The sequence below is a fragment of the Photinus pyralis genome, unplaced genomic scaffold (genome assembly GCF_008802855.1).
Source record: "Photinus pyralis isolate 1611_PpyrPB1 unplaced genomic scaffold, Ppyr1.3 Ppyr1.4_LG9, whole genome shotgun sequence".
Taxonomy (NCBI): Eukaryota; Metazoa; Arthropoda; class Insecta; order Coleoptera; family Lampyridae; genus Photinus; species Photinus pyralis.
In genome coordinates, this window is record NW_022170878.1 from 8,927,894 (window position 1) to 8,954,161 (window position 26,268).

Sequence of the window (26,268 nt, forward strand, 5' to 3'; positions counted from 1 at the left end):
GGCGGGGAAGACATAACCGTTGGGGGGGGGGGGGGGCTAATGTAAGACAAATGCTTGTAGTAGAAAGGAAAATTGGAGTTAAATATTCATAACGGAAAGGCGAAGAAAGGTGAATAGTACCCCTACGGTTCGGCAACACATCTTACATCTGGAAAAAAGCATACGATATTCGTGCCATCGAAACGTCCCGACATGAAAGTGTTGTGCTCGCAGTTTTCACCCTAAGCTGCCAACTGTAAGTATAGGGTAAGTCAAGATTACAGTGCCGGCTCGGGGGACACAAGACGATTACCTACACCTTGACAAAGAAAGAAAGTGCAATCAAATTGTTAAGGCTCGGAAAAGGAGTGAAGAAGATGTGTAATAAACGACGTGCGGAAAACGCTATTGGAATGAAAACAAAAACAGAAAGCGCTATGACTTATGATTCACCACGTTCAATTTTCAGTCAAAATCTGTGATCAGTGGTGAGTCTGGAGATAATGGAGGCTCCCGCGCATATACGAGAGAAAGGACCGAAGAGGTTGACGAGGAAGAAATATAGATTAGTAGAGCAGACCAAGACCGACCAGGAATCAGGGCCTGAGACGGAGAGGGAAACACAAATGAGGAGAAAGAGGACTAAGAAACCCAAATTTGGGAGCGAAAGTGAGGGCACTTCACTTACGGCGGCAAGGCGACGAACATCGAGGGTGGAGGCGGTGCTCGTGAAGTTACAGGGTAGCAATCACATGTCGGGGTGACGAAGACGAGGAACGGCAACATCCTCCTTTGGGCAGAGAAGGGGGTGAGAAAAGTCGATCAAGGCAGCCATTAGCGACCGAGAGGTGGCGCTTTCAGAAGACAACTGCCACCCTTTCAGTTAGGGGTCTAGGCGAGAGAACATCCGGGGACGGTTCTGCTACGAATCAACCCCAATGCCAGGTGCAGAATATGATGACGATGGAAAAAGAGGGCAGAAGGTGGCATTTATCCACCTTAACAGAGGCCCTTGTCAGATAGGGATGCTTGACCTAATGCAGGGTGAAAATTGACGTGGACCAGATGCGGATAGAGAGACGAACGGACATACTGACGGACAGGCAGACGGACTAACAGACAGACGGACGAACGGACAGACTGACGGCCAGCAATACAAAATTATAAACGATGTTGAGGATCGTTAATATACCATGAGCTGCTTCTAACATTATTTTCAAGAATGTGTCATCCATTTTTTTTCTTTACTGGGAGGGGGGGGGGTATTCCAAACCCCCCAAACCCAGAGGTGGTGCGTTTTTTGCAGCAATATTTGTCATAGACATAGATCTGCTAGTGGTCAAAGCCGAGCGCCGGAACCGCCTGAAAGCTAACTTGGCCTTGGTAAGTGTGGTAAGATAAGATAAGGTAAAGATACACCTCCTCGCACTCATATGATACTGATACAGAATTGGCAAGTTTTTAAATCGAATGAAAGCTGTGAAATAGTTCTGACAGAGCTAGAAAAAGACCTCTTCATACATTATGTTCTCCTAGTAGCCCGACACCTTTTGCGTGTGTCGACAAATAACAGGTGTAGTATTAGGAAAAGAAACACCTCCTCGCACTCATATGATCCTGATACAAAATTGGCAAATTTTTAATCGATTGAAAGATTTGAAATAATTCTGAAAGAGCTAGAAAAAGACCTCTTCGTATATTATGTTCTCCTAGTAGCACGACACCTTTTGCATAAATTTGTCGACAAGTAACAGGTGTAGTAATAGGAAAAGAAACACCTCCTCGCACTCATATGATCCTGATACAAAATTGGCAAATTTTTAATCGATTGAAAGATTTGAAATAATTCTGACAGAGCTAGAAAAAGACCTCTTCGTATATTATGTTCTCCTAGTAGCACGACACATTTTACATAAGTTTGTCGACAAGTAACAGGGGTAGTATTAGGAAAAGAAACACCTCCTCGCACTCATATGATCCTGATACAGAATTGGCAAATTTTTAAATCGAATGAAAGCTTTGACGTAATTCTGACAGAGCTAGAAAAAGACCTCTTCGTACATTATGTTCTCCTAGTAGCACGACACATTTTATATAAGTTTGTCGACAAGTAACAGGTGTAGTATTAGGAAAAGAAACACCTCCTCGCACTCATATGATCCTGATATAGAATTGGTAAATTTTTAAATCGAATGAAAGCTTTGAAATAATTCTGACAGAGCTAGAAAAAGACCTCTTCGTACATTATGTTCTCCTAGTAGCACGACACCTTTTACATAAGTTTGTCGACAAGTAACAGGTGTAGTATTAGGAAAAGAAACACCTCCTCGCACTCATATGATCCTGATACAGAATTGGCAAATTTTTAAATCGAATGAAAGCTTTGAAATAATTCTGACAGAGCTAGAAAAAGACCTCTTCGTATATTATGTTCTCCTAGTAGCACGACACATTTTACATAAGTTTGTCGACAAGTAACAGGGGTAGTATTAGGAAAAGAAACACCTCCTCGCACTCATATGATCCTGATACAGAATTGGCAAATTTTTAAATCGAATGAAAGCTTTGACGTAATTCTGACAGAGCTAGAAAAAGACCTCTTCGTACATTATGTTCTCCTAGTAGCACGACACATTTTATATAAGTTTGTCGACAAGTAACAGGTGTAGTATTAGGAAAAGAAACACCTCCTCGCACTCATATGATCCTGATATAGAATTGACAAATTTTTAAATCGAATGAAAGCTTTGAAATAATTCTGACAGAGCTAGAAAAGAACCTGTTCGTACATTATTTTCTCCTAGGAGCACGACAACTTTTACATAAATTTGTCGACAAGTAACAGGTGTAGTATTAGGAAAAGAAACACCTCCTCGCACTCATATGATCCTGATACAGAATTGGCAAATTTTTAAATCGAATGAAAGCTTTGAAATAATTCTGACAGAGCTAGAAAAAGACCTCTTCCTACATTATGTTCTCCTAGTAGCACGACACCTTTTACATAAGTTTGTCGACAAGTAACAGGTGTAGTATTAGGAAAAGAAACACCTCCTCGCACTCATATGATCCTGATATAGAATTGGTAAATTTTTAAATCGAATGAAAGCTTTGAAATAATTCTGACAGAGCTAGAAAAAGACCTCTTCGTATATTATGTTCTCCTAGGCTAGATACCTACACATGCTATCAGAGGATGATTAATTCCGCATAAAGTGTCGAGTATGGTTTTAATTTCACTGTAAAATGTAAAAAGTACAATCAGAATCGTAACGAAAACGTTTAAAAAGACAGGAAACGGTCAATTCTCCAAAATTAGGTTAATTTCACCAATTATGCGGGTGGACCTGGAAGCTGGATGCTGTAGCAGATCGACCTACAAAAACATAACCTCATTTCCGATGTTAATAAATTAATGTCGACCGTTGACATCCTTTTTTTTAAGGCGAAATTTCTAGTCAAAGTTCAATGAAGAGAGCCTTCTCAGGCGACAACTGACAAGACCGCCACAATGCCGAGACCTCCGAGCAATCGAACCACCGAAGCGCCACTGCTGAAGTACAAAACGAGACGAAAAACCAAATCGACCTGCATAGTCCGATGCTGCGTGATCTCCTTAATTACAATGTAAGACCGTGGAGCCACACGAGACAGTCCTGACCCTCTCACTTTCAGGACAATTCTACTGCTAATAGCCTTCGTCGTGATCTTCGTCGCGATTCCGTTAATATTCAAGTACTCGGTGGAACTGCAGCGCGACCTAATCTTCCCCATACGTAAGCGCAGCGCGAGACGGCCGAAACGAACTGTAGATCTCGTTTTTAGATGAGCTCTACCCGGAGAACGCGGACTTTAATAATTTCACCAAGTACGACGTCTACGGGGGTAGAAACTTGTACGTGCCCGTAAACGAGTCGCACAACATAACGTTGGGCGTGTGGCACCTCTTACCCTTAGCCTTGGTGAATAGTTCGACGCAAGAGATCGAATTTAATTATACCGAAGCTTTGGAGGGCCCCGATTATCCGGTGGTTTTGCACTTTCACGGAAATGGAGGTAATCGTATCAATGGCGTCGAGATTTATTCGGTTCTGCGTGAATTCTTCCACGTCATTGCTTTCGATTATCGGTGTAAGTGTACGGGGGGCAGTCGGAAGTGAGATTAATCGCATTTATTAGGTTACGGCGACTCGAGTTGCGGCGAACTAATCGAGGACTGCTTGATTTCTGACGCGGTCGCCCTGTACAGGTGGCTAATGGCGCGGACGACCGCCGACATTTACATTTGGGGACACTCGTTGGGTTCCGCCGTTGGTACGCATGCGGTAGCCGAGTTGAAGAAGGAGAACATTACACCCGCCGGTTTGTTCCTGGAGGCTCCGTTTACGACGCTTCGCGACGAGGTTAAGTACGTGCAGACGCTGTTCTGGTTTACGAGGGTGAGTGCCTTTATACTTCGGGCGCGTTTTATTTTGGGGTTTTAGGCGTTCCTGTGGCTGCCGTGGTACGAGACGACGCTAGTCGATCCCTTCGAGGAGCATGGGTGGAGGTTTAACACTGTCGAGCACTTACAGTCGGTGGATTGCCCGGTTATGATTTTCCACTCCGAAGATGACAGTGTAATACCTATTCGGTTCGGGAGAGAGGTAAGGTTGGTATGAGTCTCGCTTCAATTATCTCATTCTCTTTTTAGTTACATGAAACTGCCACCGCGGTTCGCAACCACACTTACCAAGGCGAAGTTAGCTTTCAGGCGGTTCCGGCGCTCGGCTTTGACCACTGGCAGATCTATGCCTATGACAAATTGCCGTCGTGCATAGTTTCCCATATTGATGTGTGTAGAGTATTTAAGGAGGAGAGAATTAACGTGTAGATGCTTTTTTGTGATAATAATTGATTCAATTTAAACTAATTTGTGCCAAATATTTATTGATATTTAGTTTATGAAAACTATTGTAAATTATTTTATTTTTTTATAACGTTTAATAAACGAATCTGTTGTTTAACACCTCGTGAGGGCATTGCCTCTACCAACTTTCCAGATATAGCGTTTTTTGTGCGCATTTTTGAAAAAAATATGCTATTATATCCGTTATACAAAATAAAGACGTACCCTCAATGGAAATTTAATAAAATCAATTATTTAACGCAGCCAAAATTACTCGCGAGATCGATAATTTTAAACTTTGCTAATAAAATACACATATGAGTGCGAGGAGGAGTTTCTTTTCCTAATACTACACCTGTTCCTTGTCGACAAACTTATGTAAAAGGTGTCGTGCTACTAGGAGAACATAATATACCAAGAGGTCTTTTTCTAGCTCTGTCTGAATTATTTCAAAGCTTTCATTCGATTTAATAATTTGCCAATTCTGTATCAGGATCATATGAGTGCGAGGAAGTGTTTCTTTTCCTAATACTACACCTGTTCCTTGTCGACAAACTTATGTAAAAGGTGTCGTGCTACTAGGAGAACATAATATACGAAGAGGTCTTTTTCTAGCTCTGTCAGAATTATTTCAAAGCTTTCATTCGATTTAAAAATTTGCCAATTCTGTATCAGGATCATATGAGTGCGAGGAAGTGTTTCTTTTCCTAATACTACACCTGTTCCTTGTCGACAAACTTATGTAAAAGGTGTCGTGCTACTAGGAGAACATAATATACCAAGAGGTCTTTTTCTAGCTCTGTCTGAATTATTTCAAAGCTTTCATTCGATTTAATAATTTGCCAATTCTGTATCAGGATCATATGAGTGCGAGGAAGTGTTTCTTTTCCTAATACTACACCTGTTCCTTGTCGACAAACTAATGTAAAAGGTGTCGTGCTACTAGGAGAACATAATGTAGGAAGAGGTTTTTTTCTAGCTCTCTCAGAATTATTTCAAAGCTTTCATTCGATTTAAAAATTTGCCAATTCTGTATCAGGATCATATGAGTTTGAGGTGTTTCTTTTCCTAATATTAGACCTGTTATTTGTCGACACACGCAAAAGGTGTCGTGCTACTAGGAGAACATAATATACAAAGAGGTCTTTTTCTAGCTCTATCAGAATTATTTCAAAGCTTTCATTTGATTTAAAAAGTTGCCAATTCTGTATCAGGATCATATGAGTTTGAGGAGGTGTTTCTTTCCCTAATACTACCCCTGTTATTTGTCGACACACGCAAAAGGTGTCGTGCTACTAGGAGAACATAATGTACGAAGAGGTCTTTTCTAGCACTGTCATAATTATTTCAAAGCTTTCATTCCATTTCAAAATTTGCCAATTCTGTATCAGGACCATATGAGTGCGAGGAGGTGTTTCTTTTCCTAATACTAAACTTGTCGACACACGCAAAAGGTGTCGGGCTACTAGGAGAACATAATGTACGAAGAGGTCTTTTTCTAGCTCTGTCAGAATTATTTCAAAGCTTTCATTTCATTTAAAAATTTGCCAATTCTGTATCAGGATCATATGAGTTTGAGGAGGTGTTTCTTTCCCTAATACTACCCCTGTTATTTGTCGACACACGCAAAAGGTGTCGTGCTACTAGGAGAACATAATATACGAAGAGGTCTTTTTCTAGCTGTCAGAATTATTTCAAAGCTTCCATTCGATTTAAAAATTTGCTAATTCTGTATCAGGATCATATGAGTGCGAGGAGGTGTTTCTTTTCCTAATAGGTACTACACCTGTTACTTGTCGACAAAGTTATGTAAAATGTGTCGTGCTACTAGGAGAACATAATGTACGTTTTTCTAGTTCTGTCAGAATTAAGTCAAAGCTTTCATTCGATTTAGAAATTTGCCAATTCTGTATCAGGATCATATGAGTGCGAGGAAGTGTTTCTTTTCCTAATACTACACCTGTTACTTGTCGACAAACTTATGTAAAAGGTGTCGTGCTACTAGGAGAACATATTGTACGAAGAGGTCTTTTTCTACCTCTGTCAGAATTATTTCAAAGCTTTCATTCGATTTAAAAATTTGCCAATTCTGTACCAGGATCATATGAGTGCGAGGAAGTGTTTCTTTTCCTAATACTACACCTGTTACTTGTTGACAAACTTATGTAAAGGGTGTCGTGCTACTAGGAGAACATAATGTACGAAGAGGTCTTTTCTAGCACTGTCATAATTATTTCAAAGCTTTCATTCGATTTAAAAATTTGCCAATTCTGTATCAGGATCATATGAATGCGAGGAGGAGTTTCTTTTCCTAATACTACACCTGTTATTTGTCGACACACGTAAAAGGTGTCGGGCTACAAGCAACCAACATAACACAATTTCAACTGTTCCGTGAATTTCAAGCAACTTCGATCCGAGATGTGAAGAGAATCCAAATAATTCGTTTGTCAGGGGTTGAAAGGAGCAAATTTTCTATGACCATCAATGGCCACTTCCTTTTTCACCTCTAGCTAGGTTCCTATTGGCTGTGTCACGTATCGTCTCCATGATACAAATGATCTGGGGCTCTCCAGCCATCTATATTTATAAGTAAAGTCACTTGGCATCCCATCCTCAGCTACATTCTCGAACGTCGGGACCCAGTGCCAATCCTTGGAAGAAGGCAGTTCCTTGAAGTTCCCAGCGGCTTCACAAGCCATCTTGTACTCTCCCTTCTTGATTCAAAGGATCGGCACCCATCGTCCACCCAGTCTTGATCCGGCTACCCCTTTATCATAGTTTCGCCTCGCCCCGCAATCCCTGGTTCTAACTATTTTTCGTATTGGCTAATTTCGTCCCAGTATTTCGAGTTTTTGAGCATTATTGATACTGGATATGAGCCTTCCATATTTTGGAGTCATCCATTACGCAGTGTGCAAATCTCACTGAAAGTCGCCAGCGGTAGTGGAACTATTTTATGTCCGGCTGTATGTGTGGCGTCAGGTCGTTCAATCCATCCCTGGAGTGTATCGTACCCCGGAGCGGAGATGGGTGATCTGGGGCAGTGGCATATTGGCGCTGTGGTGACGTTTGGATTAGATGGGTGCCACGTCTTGGTCGATGACTGTTCAGACAACTGCCAGACGTCAGCTCCACCCGTACCTGCAATTGGTCAGCACGGTTCGTCCAATCCAACGCCATAGCGAACCTCCCGCCGCAAATATAAGCCGCGTCGTAACCACCAGCCAGTCAGTAAGGTTGAAAGAGACTGGATTGGACTTTCTGCATACGGAGTACTGTTACAGTACCCCCCTCCTGTATCTAGTTTACTTTGAAAATGAATGAAAAACAAAACCAAAACATCTATAAAACATTGCCTTCTGAACTAAAACAAAAGTGGACGTTTCTTATGCTCGAAGTGTTCGAGGAACTGTAGCACCCTGCTTTTGAAACAGAATCCTGATTTTCTTTTTTAATACGCCTCATGATTTCTGTTTGACGAATTCCCCACCGCTTTGCCAAAATGGTTCATTTTCCTACACGCGGCGCATTTTTTTTCGATTGCTGGACAAGTGTCCTTTTGTTTTGTGGCACAAATTACCACACGATAAACAAAATTGATCGTATCGCTTCATATTATTTCAGACTTACTCACCGTGCTTGTGACCAGGATACCTTTAAGAAAGGGTCTTAAAAACCGGTTGTAAAATCAAACTTTATTTAAAAAATAATAAATTATTTTCCAGCATCTTCTTTTAATCCCACAGTTTGATTAAGTACAAGCTGAAAATGAGAACTTGTCAATCGCTTGATCGACGCCTTGTCACTTACCTTGGAAAATGTCGTATCCGGATCAACGGAAAAGAAGCCTAAACGTTCAAATTGAAATTTATCTAAAACTTTGGCGTCTTTCAGAGAACGATCGGCGAAGCTCTCCAGAATTTTAAGCGAGTCCAAGTTACAGTCGCTCAAAAATCCGTCGGGCACTTCGAGTGGATCTTCCGGATTCTTATGCCTAAATCTAGGAGCAGTCGGCGAATTACAATCGAAAAGCTTCCCTCGCGTACACTTACAATGGCTCGTATAATCGCACTTCGACGGCTAGTGGCTCGCTGACCCAGTGTACGAACGCCTTGGGTTTCGTTGCCACCTTGTCGATCTCGATACACGTGCAAACGACCTCGACCACTTTACCGTGGGCGTCTTTCTTCACGCCCTTGTGCTCCAGCGCGTAACCGGCGTGCCGAAGACCGACGGACTGTTTGGGCGTTAACCTTCGGTATCCTTTCTCACCCTCCTAAGGTGTGGAATTAGCAGATCGTTTTCGTGACAAAACTCGCTTACCTCCATAAAGTCGTTGGCTTCAATATAGATCACTCTGTCGAAGGTGACACTGTGGGAGCCCGCCTCCGGTTTGCTCGGGAAGTTTGGGACGGACACTTGGGTCGGGTTATTGTGAGGGTAGTTTTCTATCGTCACTTTTAGAGGGTCCAACACCACCATCACCCTGTAAGCATCGATACAGTCAAGTCGAGTCGAGTAGGCGTGGCCACGAACCTAGGCGCCGTGCTGTTCAGATAGTCCCTAACGTACGCCTCCAACATAGACGGATCTATGGACATTTGCGCACCGGTAACGCCAAGCTGGGCGCAAAAATTGTTGATCGATTCCGCCGGAAAACCCCTCCTCCTCAACGCGGTTAAGGTGAACAATCGAGGATCGTCCCAGTCTGAAATGTAACTCGACTTTATTAAGAAAATCGCCGACTTCGGGCCGAATACCGTTCACGATCCGTTCTTCGATCAACTTCGCGATTTTTCGCTTCGACACGACTGTGTAGTTGACGTTCAATCGACCGTACTCCCACTGGACCGGGCAGTAAATGTTGAGCGCGTTGCAAAGCCAATAGTAACTCGATCTCCTAAAGCAAAGGTAATGAGTGGTGGGTGGACGCGCGCGCAGTTACCGTGACTGGAACTCTTTGGTGCAAAGGGAATGGGTGATATTTTCGATACTGTCGCACAGGCAGTGGGTGTAGTCGTACGTTGGGTAGATGCACCAACGGTCGCCGGTACGATGGTGAGGTATAAAACGGACGCGGTACGCCACTGGATCCAGCTTCCCCTCCTCCAACGTGATCTTCATCCTTAAAGTCGCCGCGCCCTCGTCGATTTTCCCATTTTTCATATCCTAAGACTTTGTTAATAGCAACGCAAACTCGTACTCGAAGTACGAGCGAATTCCGAAGGTAACCTCCAAGAATGCAGGCGACCTTCGAACCGCCTATCGTACGAGGTCTGCGCAGGTTGAACGGCCAACCTTTGGACTTTGAACGATGAGCAAACTATGAATTTTGAACGGTGGTTGTAGTTTTAGTAGTCATTAGTCCGACCTTGAAGTTGTAAGTGTGCGCATGCGCCGGCATCTTAACGCCAAATAAAAAAATTTCCCCCAGCAGTCACTGACGCCGCGCGTCCAAAGTGGCGAGTCGACTACCGAAATATTACCTCGGGCCGACTGCCAAAATTTGATGGTATGGAAAATCGTATACACGGTGTCCATTTTTCGAGTGCCACTATGGTGATCTCGCTTATTTTAAGAGATAGAAACTTGGTTAAATTAGGGCAAAGTTGCGAATTTTCGTGCTGAATACTAATCTACAAATAAATTTATAATATCTTCAATAGTTTTGAAAATATGGCAAAAAATCGAAAATTTCTGAATTTCATTTTTAACTTTTTTATGGTAAACTAATTGTACTAGACATTTCTAATTAACACATTATTCAGACACTTTTTTAATAGAGATTTCGAATATGGCATCCCGTTTTTAATAACTTTCAGGATAACAGAGAAACATGTGGAAACTTTAGTTTTTTTTATGGGCGCCGTTTTGGATTTTGACATTTTGAGATTAGGTCTTTTTTTCTCTTTACAACGATATATCACACATGGTGGTTCAGTATCACATTTTTTCTAAAAATACAATTTTCATTTTCTGCGAAGAGTGCCATGCAAAAACAAAATGTTCATTTGTTGTGAACTGACTTATTTCAAGCAGGTGTTATTTACGTTTGTGCTAGTTTTATTGCTAAAATATTATTTATTCTTATGTATTTTGTTCTATTTTGAATTATAATTTTATTGCAAAACGAAGGTTCAATTCTGTTCATATGAAAATCGAATTTTCTCAACACATCTAGTTCCCTGATGCCAACGCTGCAACCGGACATATGCATCAAACTGTCAAACTTTTGTTCACAATAAAACAACGTTTTGTTTTTCCAAAGCACTCCTCCCAAAAAATTAAAAATTGTATGTTTAGCAAAAATGTGGTACTGAACCACCATGTGTGATATATCGTTGTAAAGAGAAAAAAAGATGTAATCTCAAAATGTCAAATTTCAAAATGGCTCCCATAAGAAAAACTAAAGTTGCCACGTGTTTCTCCATAACCTTAAAAGTTATTAAAAACGGGATTTTATATTCGAAATCTCCATTAAAAAGTGTCTGAATAATGTGTTAATTAGAAATGTCTAGTAGGATTAGTTTACTATGAAAAAATTAAAAAGGACAATCAGAAAGTTTCGTTTTTTTGCGATATTTTCAGAACTATTGATGATATTTCCAGATGGTTATTCAGCAGGGAAATTCGCAACTTTGCCCCCATTTAACCAACTTTCTATCTCTTAAGGTAAACGAGATCGCCATAGTGGCACTCGAAAAATGGACACCGTGTATATCTTTGTAAATGCCCATTTTATCAAACATGTTCCAAAGAATAGCTATTTTGTATTTAATTTTTGAGAAAATCGCGAAAAATTGCAACAAGACCAATAAGAACTCTGTAAATTATCGAGTTAGTGTATGTATGTCAAAAAACTGTCAATAAAAATTAAGCTTTGTTCTTGTATCCATTTTGTAAATATAAGCTTGTAGAAAGAAATATTGTGGTTGGTTACTCTTTATTTCAAAAAGAATAAACTCTTTACCTGAAACAGCTGCAAGCTTTCCTCTATGGGACGGTCCCGCCATAGCGATGGTTCAGGATTAAATCCCTTCATTTCATCCGCAGTCTGATGGCAGACGTACGCCATACCGTTCTTGATCAGTTGCACCGCCCATTCGTACAACCGATCGAAATAGTCGGACGAATGTGTAACATCGGCCGGCTTATAACCTTCAAGCTAAGACTGAGTCAAGTTTTACTCGACGGCAAACGTACCTAACCACTCGACCATGTCCTTAATGGCCGTAAAGAACTTTTCCTCCTCCTTCTCGGGGTTGGTATCGTCGTACCGCAGGAAACAGATGCCCTTCTGCGCGGCGGCGTATCCAAAATTAATATTGATCGCCTTCGCGTGCCCGATGTGCAGAATACCGTTGGGCTCTGGCGGGAATCGAGTCCGCACCTGTCCGCCGGTGGCGTTCAGGTGCTCTCTCAGCAGCCTGTGCGTGTTTTCGGTTATCACGTATCCGTCGGTTTTGAAATTCTCGCCGGGCGCGTGGAAGTTCACCTTTCGCATTACGTCGACGATAGTCAACTCCTCGGCCGCCGCCTGCTCCACCTTCTCCGCCACTTTGGCGACCTTCGCCTTTTTGTCGACGCGCGCGGCGGGTGTGGCGACGTCCGCCTCCGTCTTGGGACCGAGCATGTCGAAAACTTGAACGTCGATTTCGCTTTTGACGGCCTTACCTGTTACGTACAAAGAGAGTTAGGCAATTGATGGCTTTTCTTGAGAACGTAGAGGGGGTGTACCTTGGGTGGGGAGCATTGTACCGGATGGTCCGGATTGCGATCGCTTTGCAGTTTTAAAAATGTTTTCGAATGTGATTTCATTCAACATAGGGAAATTTACACATATACCGCTTCATATTAAACCTGAACAAAAACATGTCCGGTGATAAAAACAATAAACGGTGCGTGCTTATATTAAGTAGATAAGCACAAGCTCAGCCTTGTTGCCAGTTCTAATAACCGTTGCGGCGAAGAGGTAGACGCGCTTTAGAACATATGGTACTCAAATGTAAAAAAAATTAATTTGTGAATTTCGCTCATAGCAAAATCCGCTTAATAAAAAATTAATGAAGCGGGAATTGGCTTTTTATTCAGGTACATAAACCAGATCTCGATCCATGCTTTTGAGAATCTAATGCAAGTTTGCCCGTATACGCAATTACGATTATACTGAAAATTTTATTCAACAAAAAACCAATATTACCAAGGCACTACCAAAAGTTCAGCTAACACGAGACAAAGCGATCCATTTTCCATTTAAAGTTGAAGCTGCCTTTTTTTTTCATATTGGTAGGTACCATTCCTTTGGTTGGATTCAAATTTTACTTAGTACTAAGATACGAAAATATGTAACTGCACCATTAAGGGTCTGCCAGGAATATGGAATAATCACTCAAAAAAAAAAATGAGTTCATGTCTATTCATGTAAGGGCGTTTAATAACCTTAGAGTATGTGAAATCAAGACCATTTAGGAGTGCATGTCATGGCCTTTAAAAGTCCTCCAAAAGACAAACGAGCAACAATGAGCCGTCGAATTCGGACAATATGTGTTAAGGTCAGTTCTTCAATAGTGTAATGTAATTATGAATTAGGAACGAAAAATTACCGTCAGCCCATGGCAGGTCGTGCATCACCTCCTTGATGACTTTACCGGCATTGTAACGATAGCGCTTCTCGAGCAGTTCATCCTTACATTTGGCGAGATGCTTTTCGACGACGCGTTCGATTTCCTCGGGCGTGACGACCACGCCGACGCCGCAGTGCTTCTCGAACTCGTCCACGTTTAGTTTATTAACGTGAGACAGCGTGTACTCGATCGCCTTGTCGATGCGGAGAGTGGTGTCGAGTTTCTTCGTCGCAATGTATTTTACGATGAACGGTAGGTGGGCGTTAATTTGGGGTTTGGTGCGAGTCGCGAGGTGATAGAGAAGAAGTCCGATGCCGTCTTTCAATACAATTCCACGTACCTGCAGAGAAAAACTAAGATAAACAGCGGAAGTAAGGTTACGATTACCTCATTTAAAATTGTTGTTAAGGTCTTGGTGACCGCAACATTCTTTAGCGTTTCCTTCGCTTTATTTTCGCTTAAACCCAGATCCATAAAGTCGGATAATAGCTTTTTCTCTTCCATTTTTCCTAAAAAATTTTCAAAAAGGTTATACGTTTAGGGTTTTTACGTTAAAGGAACGTTTAGGTTGGTAAGTCTTTTGTTGGTAGCAGGTAAATAAATCTAGGGACATTTCGGCCATGTCAGTTCCTTCACAATTTGGTTAATAGCCAAATTCGTTTTTGTGGTTGCATAATAAATCTTTTGGAAAATGTTACAATCGTCAAAATTATCGTGTTACGTACGTTCCGCCAATCAGGTTGTCAGTAACAACTTAAAGCAAGCCACCCCCAATGCAGTCATCCCCAAGAAAGCTATCACCAAACCTCCCCTCGAAGTCCACACCAGCTACACGCTGAGCCGCCAGCTGCCTTTGGGGAAGTTCGTCACGGTCTCCGGCCCCGCTGTATCGACCCAAGTACGCTTTGCACACACCGACATCAAAGTACCAGACTTTTCCTCTTATCGGCGAACGCAGGTGATCGATCCCAATGTCAAGAGTTCGAGCACGGTCGACGAACGTCAGAACATGACGTACCTGATAGCCGGAGGTGGACTAATAGGCACCATGTACAGCGCCAAGGCACTCGTAACGAAATTCATCTCGTCAATGAGCGCGTCCGCCGACGTACTCGCGTTAGCCAAAATTGAAGTGAAACTATCCGAGGTCCCCGAGGGCAAGTCCGTAACGTTCAAGTGGCGAGGCAAGCCGCTATTCATCCGTCATAGGACCGCCGAGGAGATCGAGGCCGAACGTTCCGTTCCGGTTTCGAGCCTACGCGATCCGCAGCACGACGACGAGCGCGTCAAGCGGCCCGAGTTTCTAATCGTTCTGGGCGTCTGCACGCATTTGGGTTGCGTGCCGATCGCAAACGCCGGCGATTTCGGCGGCTACTACTGTCCGTGTCACGGTTCTCACTACGACGCGTCCGGACGAATTCGGAAAGGGCCCGCCCCGCTTAATTTGGAAATTCCCGATTACGAGTTTGTAGATGATCTTGTTATTGTGGGTTGAGCCGGGTTCACATGTTATTTATTTTTAAGTATAAAGTGACATGTAGACGTTTAGGTAAAATAATTTTTGTAAATACTGTACTCAAGTGGAAAACACGCAAGTTTCAATAAACTCTTAAGATTTAGTTGTTAAATGAAGGGAGGGAGCTTGCAATTAATTTAATTATTTATTGAAGACACTTGAGAGATTCTTCAAGAAATTAAAAAAATTAAAGATTTCTAATAAAACTCTAAATATTTTTCAGAGATGTCTTAGATTTTCTTAGAGATTTATAAAAAATATTTCTCCCAAATGTGTACAACCCCTCGTACCCTTATGATCATTTTGTAGAAACACACTTCACGGAAGAACAGACGGCAGTAGTCTCCGCCGAACTGAACTTCGCCTTGTAGAAGTATATTTTATTTCTGTTTTGTTTATGGGGATAAATAAAGGCATTATTATTATTATTATGCCTTGACGCCTCATTCTCCTTCGGGGTATTCCAGACGTTCTCCAAAAAAATTTATAATTTTTTTTACTACTTACTTCCCAGACGCCCGGGTACTACGTTACCAAAAAATTACCTTACCCCCCTTTTCAAGGCCGCCTATTATGATTTTTTTTTGCCCATCAGCTCTCTTTCCCTGGGACCTATTCAGTTGTCGTGTGATTTTCTACACAAAAACATAGGTGAGCTAAACCGGCAAGAAGAAAGACCCTATGGCTGAAGCGGGGGGAGGGTAATGAGCTATATCCCCCCGCCCCCAAACAGTAGAAGACTACCTTCTTGTGGGAGGTTGCCGTAATAACGTTTTTTCGGAGAACGTCGCACGTGGGGATCGGGGGATCTAGGATATCTCCGACAAAAAGAAGAAATTGTGGATATTTCTAACAACACCAAGGGTTTGGAGGGTCTGGAATGCCCTTCAGGACTCTCCTTAAAAAATGGCGATGAGAGCGCGAACGATTTTTGAGATAATTAACATCGGGGGATCTTCCAGGGGCAAGAGAAGTTAACAGTTATTCTGAAGAAAATGATTGGAGTGCAAGAGGTTTTTTTAGGAGCACCGGTGTGATGGCGAAGGGGGGGAATTACGTCTAGTTCGCAAAAATTCCACTGCCTGAAACTGTGGTCATATGGTCTTATAAGAAACGTTGGTGACAATAGAAATTGGAGCCGATGCGAAAGTGTCATGTTACCATGGTGATATGTCAAAAGTTTCAAAATTTCCCTTGTAAACACCAGGAGTTTATTTCGCCATGGACGACGTCGAAACGGAGCTCGCATGCGACGACGGCGTCTCCGCCCTAGCTTCGGACGCCACGCGCACAGGCGACGCCGTTCACACGATCTCCGCCGGAAAGGACCCCAGCCACGATTCCGTACCGGCCCTGCAGTCCTACCAGATAAAGCCCGCCCTGGAAGACAAGTAAGTGCCACCTGGAACACCCCCCCTTCTAAACCCAAACTTGCAGATTTAAGGAGAACCCGGTGAAGGAGATCATTCGCAATACGGTTACGAGCAAGCTCGCGGGACGGTATTACGACTCGGACAACGCGAAGAAGTGGACCATATCGATCGCGAACGATGTCAATACGCGAGTTAGAGGTATGAGACGTTCTTTATGTGCCCAGCAGGGACTCAGCTTTTGCCTCTTGTAGAGTTGAAAATGAAGCGATACAAACACATCGTGCAGGTCACCATCGGTGAACTGAAAGGAGCCGGGGTCAAATGCGGAGTGCGTTGCCTGTGGGATTCCGAAACGGACGGCTACACCAGTGACACCTTTATGAACGTAAGTGTATATGCCAAATTGGTGCGAGTAATTAACACCCCTCTGTTGCAGGAGACCATTTTTTGTGTTGTCGTCGTGTTCGCAGTGTATTTATATTGAAGATTTGTAACGAATAAAATGTTTTATTAGCGATTTAGTTTAACATGCAAGATTCGTATGTTGGGATTATGTACTTGATGTTGATGAAGGCGTCCTCGCCTCCGTACCTCTCCAGTAGCTCTAAGGTTTCGTTGATCAAGTCGGCGATATTCTCGCCCCTCATCTGACTGTAGTCGATTTCGTCCCCCACGTTCACTGTAACAAAGAGCCTTGCGGTCCAAGTCGCTACCCGTCACTTACCATTCTTCTCCTTGTACAAATTTAGAGTTGGCAGAATCTGGCGATAGTAAGGCACGAGCGCCTCGCCGACCATATCCCCCGCCTTCACCAGGTGCTGTAACACCCTGAGGGTGCTGCACATCACTTTCTTGTTTTTACTGGCCAATGCGTCTTAAAATGAGCAATTATAGCGATTCTTAGAGTGAGCAGAGAGGGGGGGGCTTACTTTTAATTGGTATAATCAGTTGGGGTATGCAGGGGAAAATTTTGCTACCCCCGTAAATGAGCAGATCGTATATGCCTTGCTGCGCGAAAAACCTGTACGGCTCCTCGGTCTCGCACAGCCCCTCGAAGAACATCGGCAGATAATGGTGGTAGTCGAGTTTTTTTATGTCGACCTAAAGCTGATGGATTTCGACAAGTTTGATTTAGGGCGGTGCGGCTTTTACCTTCCACGATATGCTACGGTTGGGTCCGAGGGCGATGGGGAGGTCACCTCTTCCGTAATACGTGCGGAAAACGGTTTTCCGGATGGGCTTCTCCTTGTAGACGTCGCACTTCGCCGGCGGCGAAACGCACGTGTTTTTTTGCATGCTTTGAATCGTAAATGCGGGAACGGTGCGGCATTTTTTCCTTTGCGGCGCACCGGGTAGGGGTTTGCGGAGGCTTTCGAGGAACTCCTTTCCACTTACCATCTTAGGGGAAGGTTTACGAGCAATGTCAAACTGCTGTTTATTCGTTGCTAGGCAACAATTTTGCGGTCGTTTTACATTGCACTGGGGAAACATGCCAGAACGACTGTTCACAGCTTCTTCAAAAGGTAGGCATGAGGCTTGAAAGGAGATGATAAAAGAGACCATGAGGAAGAAGAAGGCCTGATGAAAAGGGCATAAAGGAGGTGGGAAAGAGACGCGCTAAAGGAGGTAGGAGAAGACTTGAAAAGAGGGTTCCAAAAGGAGGTGTGAGAAAAGCGTAAAAGCGCGAATCGAAGGAAGAATTGTGAAAGTTCGATGGAAACGCTAAAAATGTTTGGAAAAAGCCTAAAGGAGGCGAGAGGAAAGGTCAAAGATGACGTGACGTAAGCTCTAAGGAGACGAGAAAAAAGCTTGAAAGAAATAAAGAAACAGGAAGTGGGTTCGATCTTCCGAAGGGGGCATGAAAAAGTATGAAATCCACACTAAAGACAACGCCATCGAAAAGACCTCTTCGTACAACATGTTCTCCTGGTACTTAGCCAGAAAAATATTGTACAAGAGTTTGCCATGTGTATTAGGAACAGAACAAAGACCTCCTAGTGCATTATATTCTCCTGATACAGAATTGGCAAAAATTTAATTCGAAATAAAGCGGTGAAATAATTGTCATAGTTCTAGAAAAAGACTACTTCGTTCATCATATTCTCCTACTGTTAACTAAAACATGTGCACAACTCTTGTGCAGATAAAGCGCATGTTTTTAACCGTCTCAATCGTCCTTGCGAGTACCCTCTCCCGACAATCCGTTCTTGAGGTATAAGGAAATATACCCGATCACGTTAAGAGGTCGAGGAGAAGCGCGAGGGCTATGGTTGGTATAAATTAATTTCTTTCGTTGAGACCTTTCATTCGAGTACTATGAAGGATAAAACTAGTTCCACTCCCCCCCCCCCCCTTTACCCTCCACTCCGTACTTTGATAATAGGGCAGAAAGAAGGGCAGTAGTTGGTAGAAAACGGTTGCTTCCGTTGCGATCTTTAATTAGAATACAATGAGAGATAGAATTAATGTTTACCCCCCCCCCCCTCTCAGACCCCGACCCAATTTATTTCGATGAGACCTTTCATTACAATACCATGATTGGTAGAACATGTGTCCCCCACCCCTGCTTGTCGTATATAAAAATTATGCACGTTTTACTTTCAAAAACAGCATTTCGGGAAATAATTCAAGGGGGGGGGGGGCATTTTAGACAGCGAAATTTGATGGCTGTCTGACACACTTTCAAGGTATAGGCTACCTGACAGAAATGAGTCCGGACGGATGGACGGACGGACAAAACGCAAACAATAGCGCATTTTTTTTTAATTCTTAAAATATGCGCTCAAAATTGTACAAGAGTTTGCCAACAAATGCCACGTGTATTAGGAGCACAAAAACCTCCTCGTGTATTACATTCTCCTGATACACAATTGACAAAAACTTAATTCAGAAAATTTTTACAAGGGTTTGCAAACAAATGCCGCGGATATAATTATAGGCACAGGAAGACCTCCTCGTGCAATTATATTTGCCTGATACAGATTTGGCCAAGATGTAAATCGGAATAAAGCTTTGAATTACTTCTCATAGGGATAGAAAAAGACCTTTTCGTCCATTATGTTCTCCTGGTAGCCAGAATAATTTTACATAAGTTGATGGTCAACAAATAACAGGTGTATTAGGAACAGAGAAAGACCTCCTCATGCAATATATTCTCCTGATATAGAATTACACTTTGTATATTATACTTTGTATTACACTTTTATAAAACGTATCGGGAGAATATAATGTCCAAGGAGGTGATTGAACGTTAGGTTACAGTTTTTGTGTATCAGGAGAATATAATATGCGAGGAGATTGAAGGCTAGGATAAAATATTAGTGAGGTTAGGTTAGAGTGCTAGTTAGGTTAGGTCAAATTAGTTTATCAAAATTTTAGACGCTTAATTCAATTTGACCTAACATAACTATCACTCTACCATAACCTCACTAACATCTTATCCTAACCTGCAATCTCCTCGCACATTATATTCTCCTATTACAAGATTTCTGACCTAACCTAACCCACTCTAACCTAACCTCACTAATATTTTATCCTAACTTCAATCTCCTCGCACATTATATTCTCCTGATACCAGATTTCTGACCTAACCTAACTATCACTCTAACCTAACCTCACTACTATTTTAATCTCCTCGCACGTTATATATATTCTCCTGATACCAGATTTCTGACCTAACCTAACTATCACTATAACCTAAGCTCACTACTATTTTATCCTAACTTCAATCTCCTCGCACGTTATATTCTCCTGATACCAGATTTCTGACCTAACCTAACTATCACTCTAACCAAACCTCACTAATATTTTATCCTAACCTTCAATCTCTTCGCACATTATATTCTCCTGATACATGATTTCTGACGTAACCTAACTATCACTCTAACCTAACCTCACTACTATTTTATCCTAACTTCAATCTCCTCGCACGTTATATTCTCCTGATACCAGATTTCTGACCTAACCTAACTATCACTCTAACCAAACCTCACTAATATTTTATCCTAACCTTCAATCTCTTCGCACATTATATTCTCCTGATACATGATTTCTGACCTAACCTAACTATCACTCTAACCAAACCTCACTAATATTTTATCCTAACTTCAATCTCCTCGCACATTATATTCTCCTGATACCAGATTTCTGACCTAACCTAACTATCACTCTAACCTAACCTCACTACTATTTTATCCTAACTTCAATCTCCTCGCACGTTATATATATTCTCCTGATACCAGATTTCTGACCTAACCTAACTATCACTCTAACCTAACCTCACTACTATTTTATCCTAACTTCAATCTCCTCGCACGTTATATATATTCTCCTGATACCAGATTTCTGACCTAACCTAACTATCACTCTAACCTAAGCTCACTACTATTTTATCCTAACTTCAATCTCCTCGCACGTTATATTCTCCTGATACCAGATTTCTGACCTAACCTAACTATCACTCTAACCAAACCTCACTAATATTTTATCCTAACCTTCAATCTCTTACGCACATTATATTCTCCTGATACATGATTTCTGACGTAACCTAACTATCACTCTAACCTAACCTCACTAATATTTTATCCTAATTTCAACCTCCTTGCACATTATATTCTCCTGATACAAGATTTCTGACCTAACCTAACTATCACTCTAACCTAACCTCACTACTATTTTATCCTAACTTCAATCTCCTCGCGCGTTATATTCACCTGATACAAGATTTCTGACCTAACCTAACTATCACTCTAACCTAACCTCACTAATATTTTATCCTAACTTCCACCTCCTTGCACATTATATTCTCCTGATACCAGATTTCTGACCAAACCTAACTATCACTCTAACCTAACCTCACTACTATTTTATCCTAACTTCAATCTCCTCGCACGTTATATTCTCCTGATACCAGATTTCTGACCTAACCTAACTATCACTCTAACCTAACCTCACTACTATTTTATCCTAACTTCAATCTCCTCGCGCGTTATATTCACCTGATACAAGATTTCTGACCTAACCTAACTATCACTCTAACCTAACCTCACTAATATTTTATCCTAACTTCCACCTCCTTGCACATTATATTCTCCTGATACCAGATTTCTGACCAAACCTAACTATCACTCTAACCTAACCTCACTAATATTTTATCCTAACTTCAACCTCCTTGCACATTATATTCTCCTGATACAAGATTTCTGACCTAACCTAACTATCACTCTAACCTAACCTCACTAATATTTTATCCTAACTTCAACCTCCTTGCACATTATATTCTCCTGATACAGATTTCTGACCTAACCTAACTATCACTCTAACCTAACCTCACTAATATTTTATCCTAACTTCAATCTCCTCGCACGTTATATTCTCCTGATACCAGATTTCTGACCTAACCTAACTATCACTCTAACCTAACCTCACTAATATTTTATCCTAACTTCAACCTCCTTGCACATTATATTCTCCTGATACAAGATTTCTGAGCTAACCTAACTATCACTCTAACCTAACCTCACTAATATTTTATCCTAACTTCAACCTCCTTGCACATTATATTCTCCTGATAGAAAATTTCTGACCTAACCTAACTATCACTCTAACCTAACCTCACTACTATTTTATCCTAACTTCAACCTCCTCGCACGTTATATTCTCCTGATACCAGATTTCTGACCAAACCTAACTATCACTCTAACCTAACCTCACTAATATTTTATCCTAACTTCAACCTCCTTGCACATTATATTCTCCTGATAGAAAATTTCTGACCTAACCTAACCTCACTCATACTTTATCCTAACTTTTGATCTCCTCTTCTCACATCATGTGCTCCTGATAGATGACTTCTCACCTAACGTAACCTCACTAATAACCAAACTCTGATCACCTCGTGCGAGAACAACCATTCCCTTTAGTAGTTGAAGGAGTGGAACTGGAAGTGGAAGTTATTTAAAATATGCTCTCGATTACCCTCCCCTTCACTGATGTACTAGGTTCCCCCCTCCGCAACACACGGACCAAACGCTCGTCGGCATCTTTTTCGATCTCTGAGGGCGCCGGTACTAATCGCGACGCCTCTTCGAGGACGATAGCGAAGGAGTGAGCCACCTCCGTCGCAACGGCACTGGGTCCCGCTGCTCCGGTGGAGCCCTCTCGCTTAATTGGGTCAGCCGGAGCATTCGATTTCGTCAAAAAAGTGACTGAAAGTTATGCTGCTCGACACCAAATGCGAAGAAGACCCCCTACCAGGCTCCTTCCTGCGGAAGAACGTCTTTCATAAGCTCGACTAATGGCCCTGTCATCCGGGAGTCCGTATAACACAGCCATCACCTTGGTTACCGTAGGGACGTGCTTCTGAACCTTCAGAAACCCGCCGTCCCAGGACCTAAAAAGAGGGACAGTCCTCGACAACCAGTCCAAGGTCTACTAATCCTACATTCGGCCACAATGGCACTCTGCGGAGGAGTCCAGCAGAACCCTGCCGGACCCCCCCCCCTCCATGCATTCCGTCGACAACTGCATTCAACGCACCTCGACTGAAGCTCAGGGATGTTCGGGAGCGATACCGGAACGATGGCCCCTCTGAGCCCCGCCGCAGCGACTTGTCGTGGCGCGCCCGCAACTGTGGCCCTGAGTCACATCTTGGAGTGCTTCCCTCCGTTCTGAGACGCCAGTACCAAGTAGAAGCGCGAGTAATGAAGAAGAACCGGGAATTTCCACCCCAAATGGAGCCCACACCACAGAAGTTCTGGCTGGAACCAACACCTACTGCGTCCAGAAGATTTCTCGAAACGCTCTCTTTTCTGGTGTACTTATCCTTGCATTTTGAAAGTTACGAGCAAACCACCATTTTATTAATACTTGAAGAACTGAATGTCGTCGTAGAATTGTTTTAAATAAATCAACGCATTTTCTTTGCTAAGTGTAAACTAAAAGTTTAGAGCTACGTTGAAACTGAAAGTGTCATGACTTTTATCCGTTTCTCTCACGAAATTAGTGCTGAAAATGTTAAGTGGAAAGTGTCTTCTTCTTTTTTTTGTTAACAAATCGCAGACAACCTTTCACGGTCAAAGCTTTTTTGTGTAATAAAACGATACAAAATAATCAACACTTTGCACACCCAAACAAATTCTGTATTAGAACAAACTTTGGACTTTACGAAACGTATCTTCTGCGAATCCGCGCGCTCTTTAAATTTGCGCGCATTAATCGGACTCGGGATGTTTGTGCCTTGCCACTGGAACACTGATGATTTATGATCTTGCACCGAAATGGTGCCATTTATGAATAGATTAGTTCAATAATGTAATCAAATGTTGTTATTGTTATTATTTAACGAATAGGAGTAAGTCAATAGGTCTTTCAACTTCATCTGGCGTCATTGTTGATTATTACATGATCCTTGATGCTGATGTGGGGCACGAAATCTTATCAATTGACAATGGAATTTTGCTGGATCTATTTTAATATTGTCCAAGATAAAGCGAAAATAATATTTTCGTCTTAATTTTGTACACGATGACTAAAATAGTATTAATTGCAATTTTTTTAAAAATAATTAACTGCTAATTGGTACTAATCATCTCATTCCAAACGCGTGAAATCCCCATCGATCAATACCATTTTTTTTTGTCGTTACTGATGGTGTTGCGTTATACGCTGCAAAGTTCAACATTGGATCCGGTAACATTCGTGCCCGGCGATGGAAAGAATTTTCACGTGTTACAAAATTCTACACGTGTGAATAGTATGGGGAAATAGATATGTGATTAATTGCCGATTATTTGGCAATTACCCCAAAATCGCGTTCAGACACTAATGCACAATTAATTATAATGTTATTTTTAGCACCTTTGCTGATAACTCCTGGTTATCAAGCAGAATGTGTGACCGTTTCAGTGCGATTATATATAGGGGTAGTTGCCAACTTTGGAGACCGATGGTTATGCAATGGATGGTAGGCATCCCGTGCAGGGAAGTTTTGACAATACTTTGGAGAACTCTACTGACCTTAGACAGTTAAAAATTGTCAAGAAATAGAGGCCTTTTACACTTTTCCTTTCACAAAGTCAACCTGAGGTCAAATATGAGTAATTTCAAAAACATTTAGTTGGCCTCCGGCCCTTTCACTCCACTCCACTCCACAATACCGTCCTTCGCGTAGTTTTTAGACAACACCGTAGCATCGGGGGGTCTGGGTGCCAAGAATAATAGGAAAAGAATTATCGAGCCCTCCTTCCATACCCCACAGACCCCTCGGTACTACGTCTTCCCTCAAAAAAGTATCACGTGTGGGTTTTAAAGACTACACGCGATTTGGGTTAGAACGCCACCGGGGGGACTGTACCCCCCAGCTGAAGAAAACTCGATTATCTTCTGAAGACTGTCTGAAACATTCGACAACGAAGGAGAAGACTTGATTATTCTTTTCCTATTACTCTTAGCACTCTCCCTATAGTTTTCAGAAAAAAGGTAATCGAATCTTCGTATGCTGGGGGGTATTCCATACCACCGGTGCTACGTCTTTCCTCAAAAAAGTTTCACGTGAGTTTTAAGGAATAAACGATTTGCATGTGAACTTAGCACCGGGGGGTGTGGGGAGTATAGAATACCCCCCGCCTTTCTTCTGAAGACTCTATCACGTGGGTTTTAGAGACTACACGACTTGTGTAAAAACTTAGCACCGGGGGGGTCTGGGGTACTCCCCAACAAACGAAAACTAGATTACCTTCTGATGGCTACCAAAAAAACACTCGCCAGGGAAGGGTTAGACTCGAAAAAAGGTAATCGATTAAACGATTTGGATGAGAAATTAGCACCGCCGGAGGTGGGGGGGTATGCAATACTCCATAACCCCCCCCCCCGGTAAAAGAAAGTGCGATCGCTATTTTCTGAAGACTACCAGAAACAGTCGCCAACGAAGGATTATACTCAAAAAAAGGTAATCGATTAAACGATTTGGGTGAGAAATTAGCACCGCCGGGGGTATGCTATCCCCCCCCCCCCCCCCCCGGGGCCAAAGAAAGTGCGATCGCTTTTTTCTGAAGACCACCAAAAACGCTCGCCAACGAAGGAAAAGAGCAGAAGACTTTAAAAAAAGTAATCGAGTAAACGATTTGGGTTTGGGGGTATGCAATAAACCCTTCCGCGCGCGCGCCAACCCCCACATAACCGAAAATTCTATTACTTTCTTCTGAAGACTGTCCGAAACAGTCGCCAGCGAAGGAGAAGACTCGATTATTCTTTTCCCATTACTGTATAGGCATTCTCGCTGTAATTTTCAGAAAAAAAGGTAATCGAATCTTCGTATGCTGGGGGGTATTCCATACCCCCCAGGCTCCCCGGTGCTACGTTTTTCCTCAAAAAAGTTTCACGTGAGTTTTAAGGAATAAACGATTTGTATGAGAACTTACCACCGGGGGGTGTGGGGAGTATAGAATACTCCCAGCAGACGAAAACTCGAGTACCTTCTCCTGAAGACTACTCGAAACACTCTCCAGCGAAGAAGAAAACTCGCTAATTCTTTTCCTATTACTCTTATTACCTTCACTGTAGCTTTCAAAAGAAAGTAAAAAATCTTCGCGGGGGGGAGGGGGGTCCATACCCCGCAGTATTACGTCCTTTCTCAAAAAAGTATCACGTGATTTTTAAAGACTACATGATTTGTGTAAAAACTTAGCACCGGGGGGTCTGGAGTACTCCCCAACAAACGAAAACTCGATTACCCTCTTCTGATGACTACCCGAAACACTCGCCAGCGAAGGGTTAGATTCGAAAAAAGGTAATCGATTAAACGATTTGGGTGAAAAATTAGCACCGCCGGAGGTCTGGGGGTATGCAATACCCCATACACCCCCCCCCCCCAAGGGAAAAAGAAAG

At 42.3% G+C, this 26,268-nt stretch overlaps 5 protein-coding genes across 5 annotated transcripts; 3 read left to right on the forward strand and 2 right to left on the reverse strand.

Moving 5' to 3' along the window:
* Nucleotides 1-3,148: 3,148 nt before the first annotated feature.
* On the forward strand, nt 3,149-4,985 carry LOC116181312 (lysophosphatidylserine lipase ABHD12-like). Its single transcript, XM_031501630.1, has 6 exons — nt 3,149-3,606; nt 3,655-3,755; nt 3,805-4,110; nt 4,159-4,418; nt 4,464-4,625; nt 4,673-4,985. Exons 1-6 carry the CDS (start codon nt 3,491-3,493, stop codon nt 4,850-4,852), a joined length of 1,125 nt encoding a protein of 374 aa, XP_031357490.1. The 5' UTR covers nt 3,149-3,490; the 3' UTR covers nt 4,853-4,985.
* A 3,559-nt stretch (nt 4,986-8,544) lies between these two features.
* LOC116180419 (probable glutamine--tRNA ligase) lies at nt 8,545-14,059 on the reverse strand. The gene is made up of 11 exons (XM_031500391.1): nt 13,882-14,059; nt 13,474-13,834; nt 12,074-12,544; nt 11,841-12,028; nt 9,816-10,039; nt 9,631-9,770; nt 9,407-9,578; nt 9,194-9,356; nt 8,923-9,146; nt 8,681-8,870; nt 8,545-8,632 (listed from the first exon to the last, which is right to left on the reverse strand). The coding sequence occupies exons 1-11, from the start codon at nt 13,996-13,998 to the stop codon at nt 8,585-8,587; spliced, it is 2,298 nt and encodes a 765-aa protein (XP_031356251.1). The 5' UTR covers nt 13,999-14,059; the 3' UTR covers nt 8,545-8,584.
* A 37-nt stretch (nt 14,060-14,096) lies between these two features.
* Nucleotides 14,097-15,113, forward strand: LOC116180420 (cytochrome b-c1 complex subunit Rieske, mitochondrial). The gene has a single exon (XM_031500392.1). The coding sequence runs from the start codon at nt 14,186-14,188 to the stop codon at nt 14,987-14,989; it is 804 nt and encodes a 267-aa protein (XP_031356252.1). The 5' UTR covers nt 14,097-14,185; the 3' UTR covers nt 14,990-15,113.
* Nucleotides 15,114-16,171: 1,058 nt separating this feature from the next.
* Nucleotides 16,172-16,898, forward strand: LOC116180738 (tctex1 domain-containing protein 2-like). Its single transcript, XM_031500856.1, has 4 exons — nt 16,172-16,401; nt 16,448-16,581; nt 16,635-16,768; nt 16,820-16,898. Exons 1-4 carry the CDS (start codon nt 16,232-16,234, stop codon nt 16,865-16,867), a joined length of 486 nt encoding a protein of 161 aa, XP_031356716.1. The 5' UTR covers nt 16,172-16,231; the 3' UTR covers nt 16,868-16,898.
* Nucleotides 16,880-18,293, reverse strand: LOC116180737 (parkin coregulated gene protein homolog). Its single transcript, XM_031500855.1, has 4 exons — nt 17,536-18,293; nt 17,313-17,484; nt 17,108-17,257; nt 16,880-17,062 (listed from the first exon to the last, which is right to left on the reverse strand). Exons 1-4 carry the CDS (start codon nt 17,944-17,946, stop codon nt 16,902-16,904), a joined length of 894 nt encoding a protein of 297 aa, XP_031356715.1. The 5' UTR covers nt 17,947-18,293; the 3' UTR covers nt 16,880-16,901.
* Nucleotides 18,294-26,268: the final 7,975 nt, after the last annotated feature.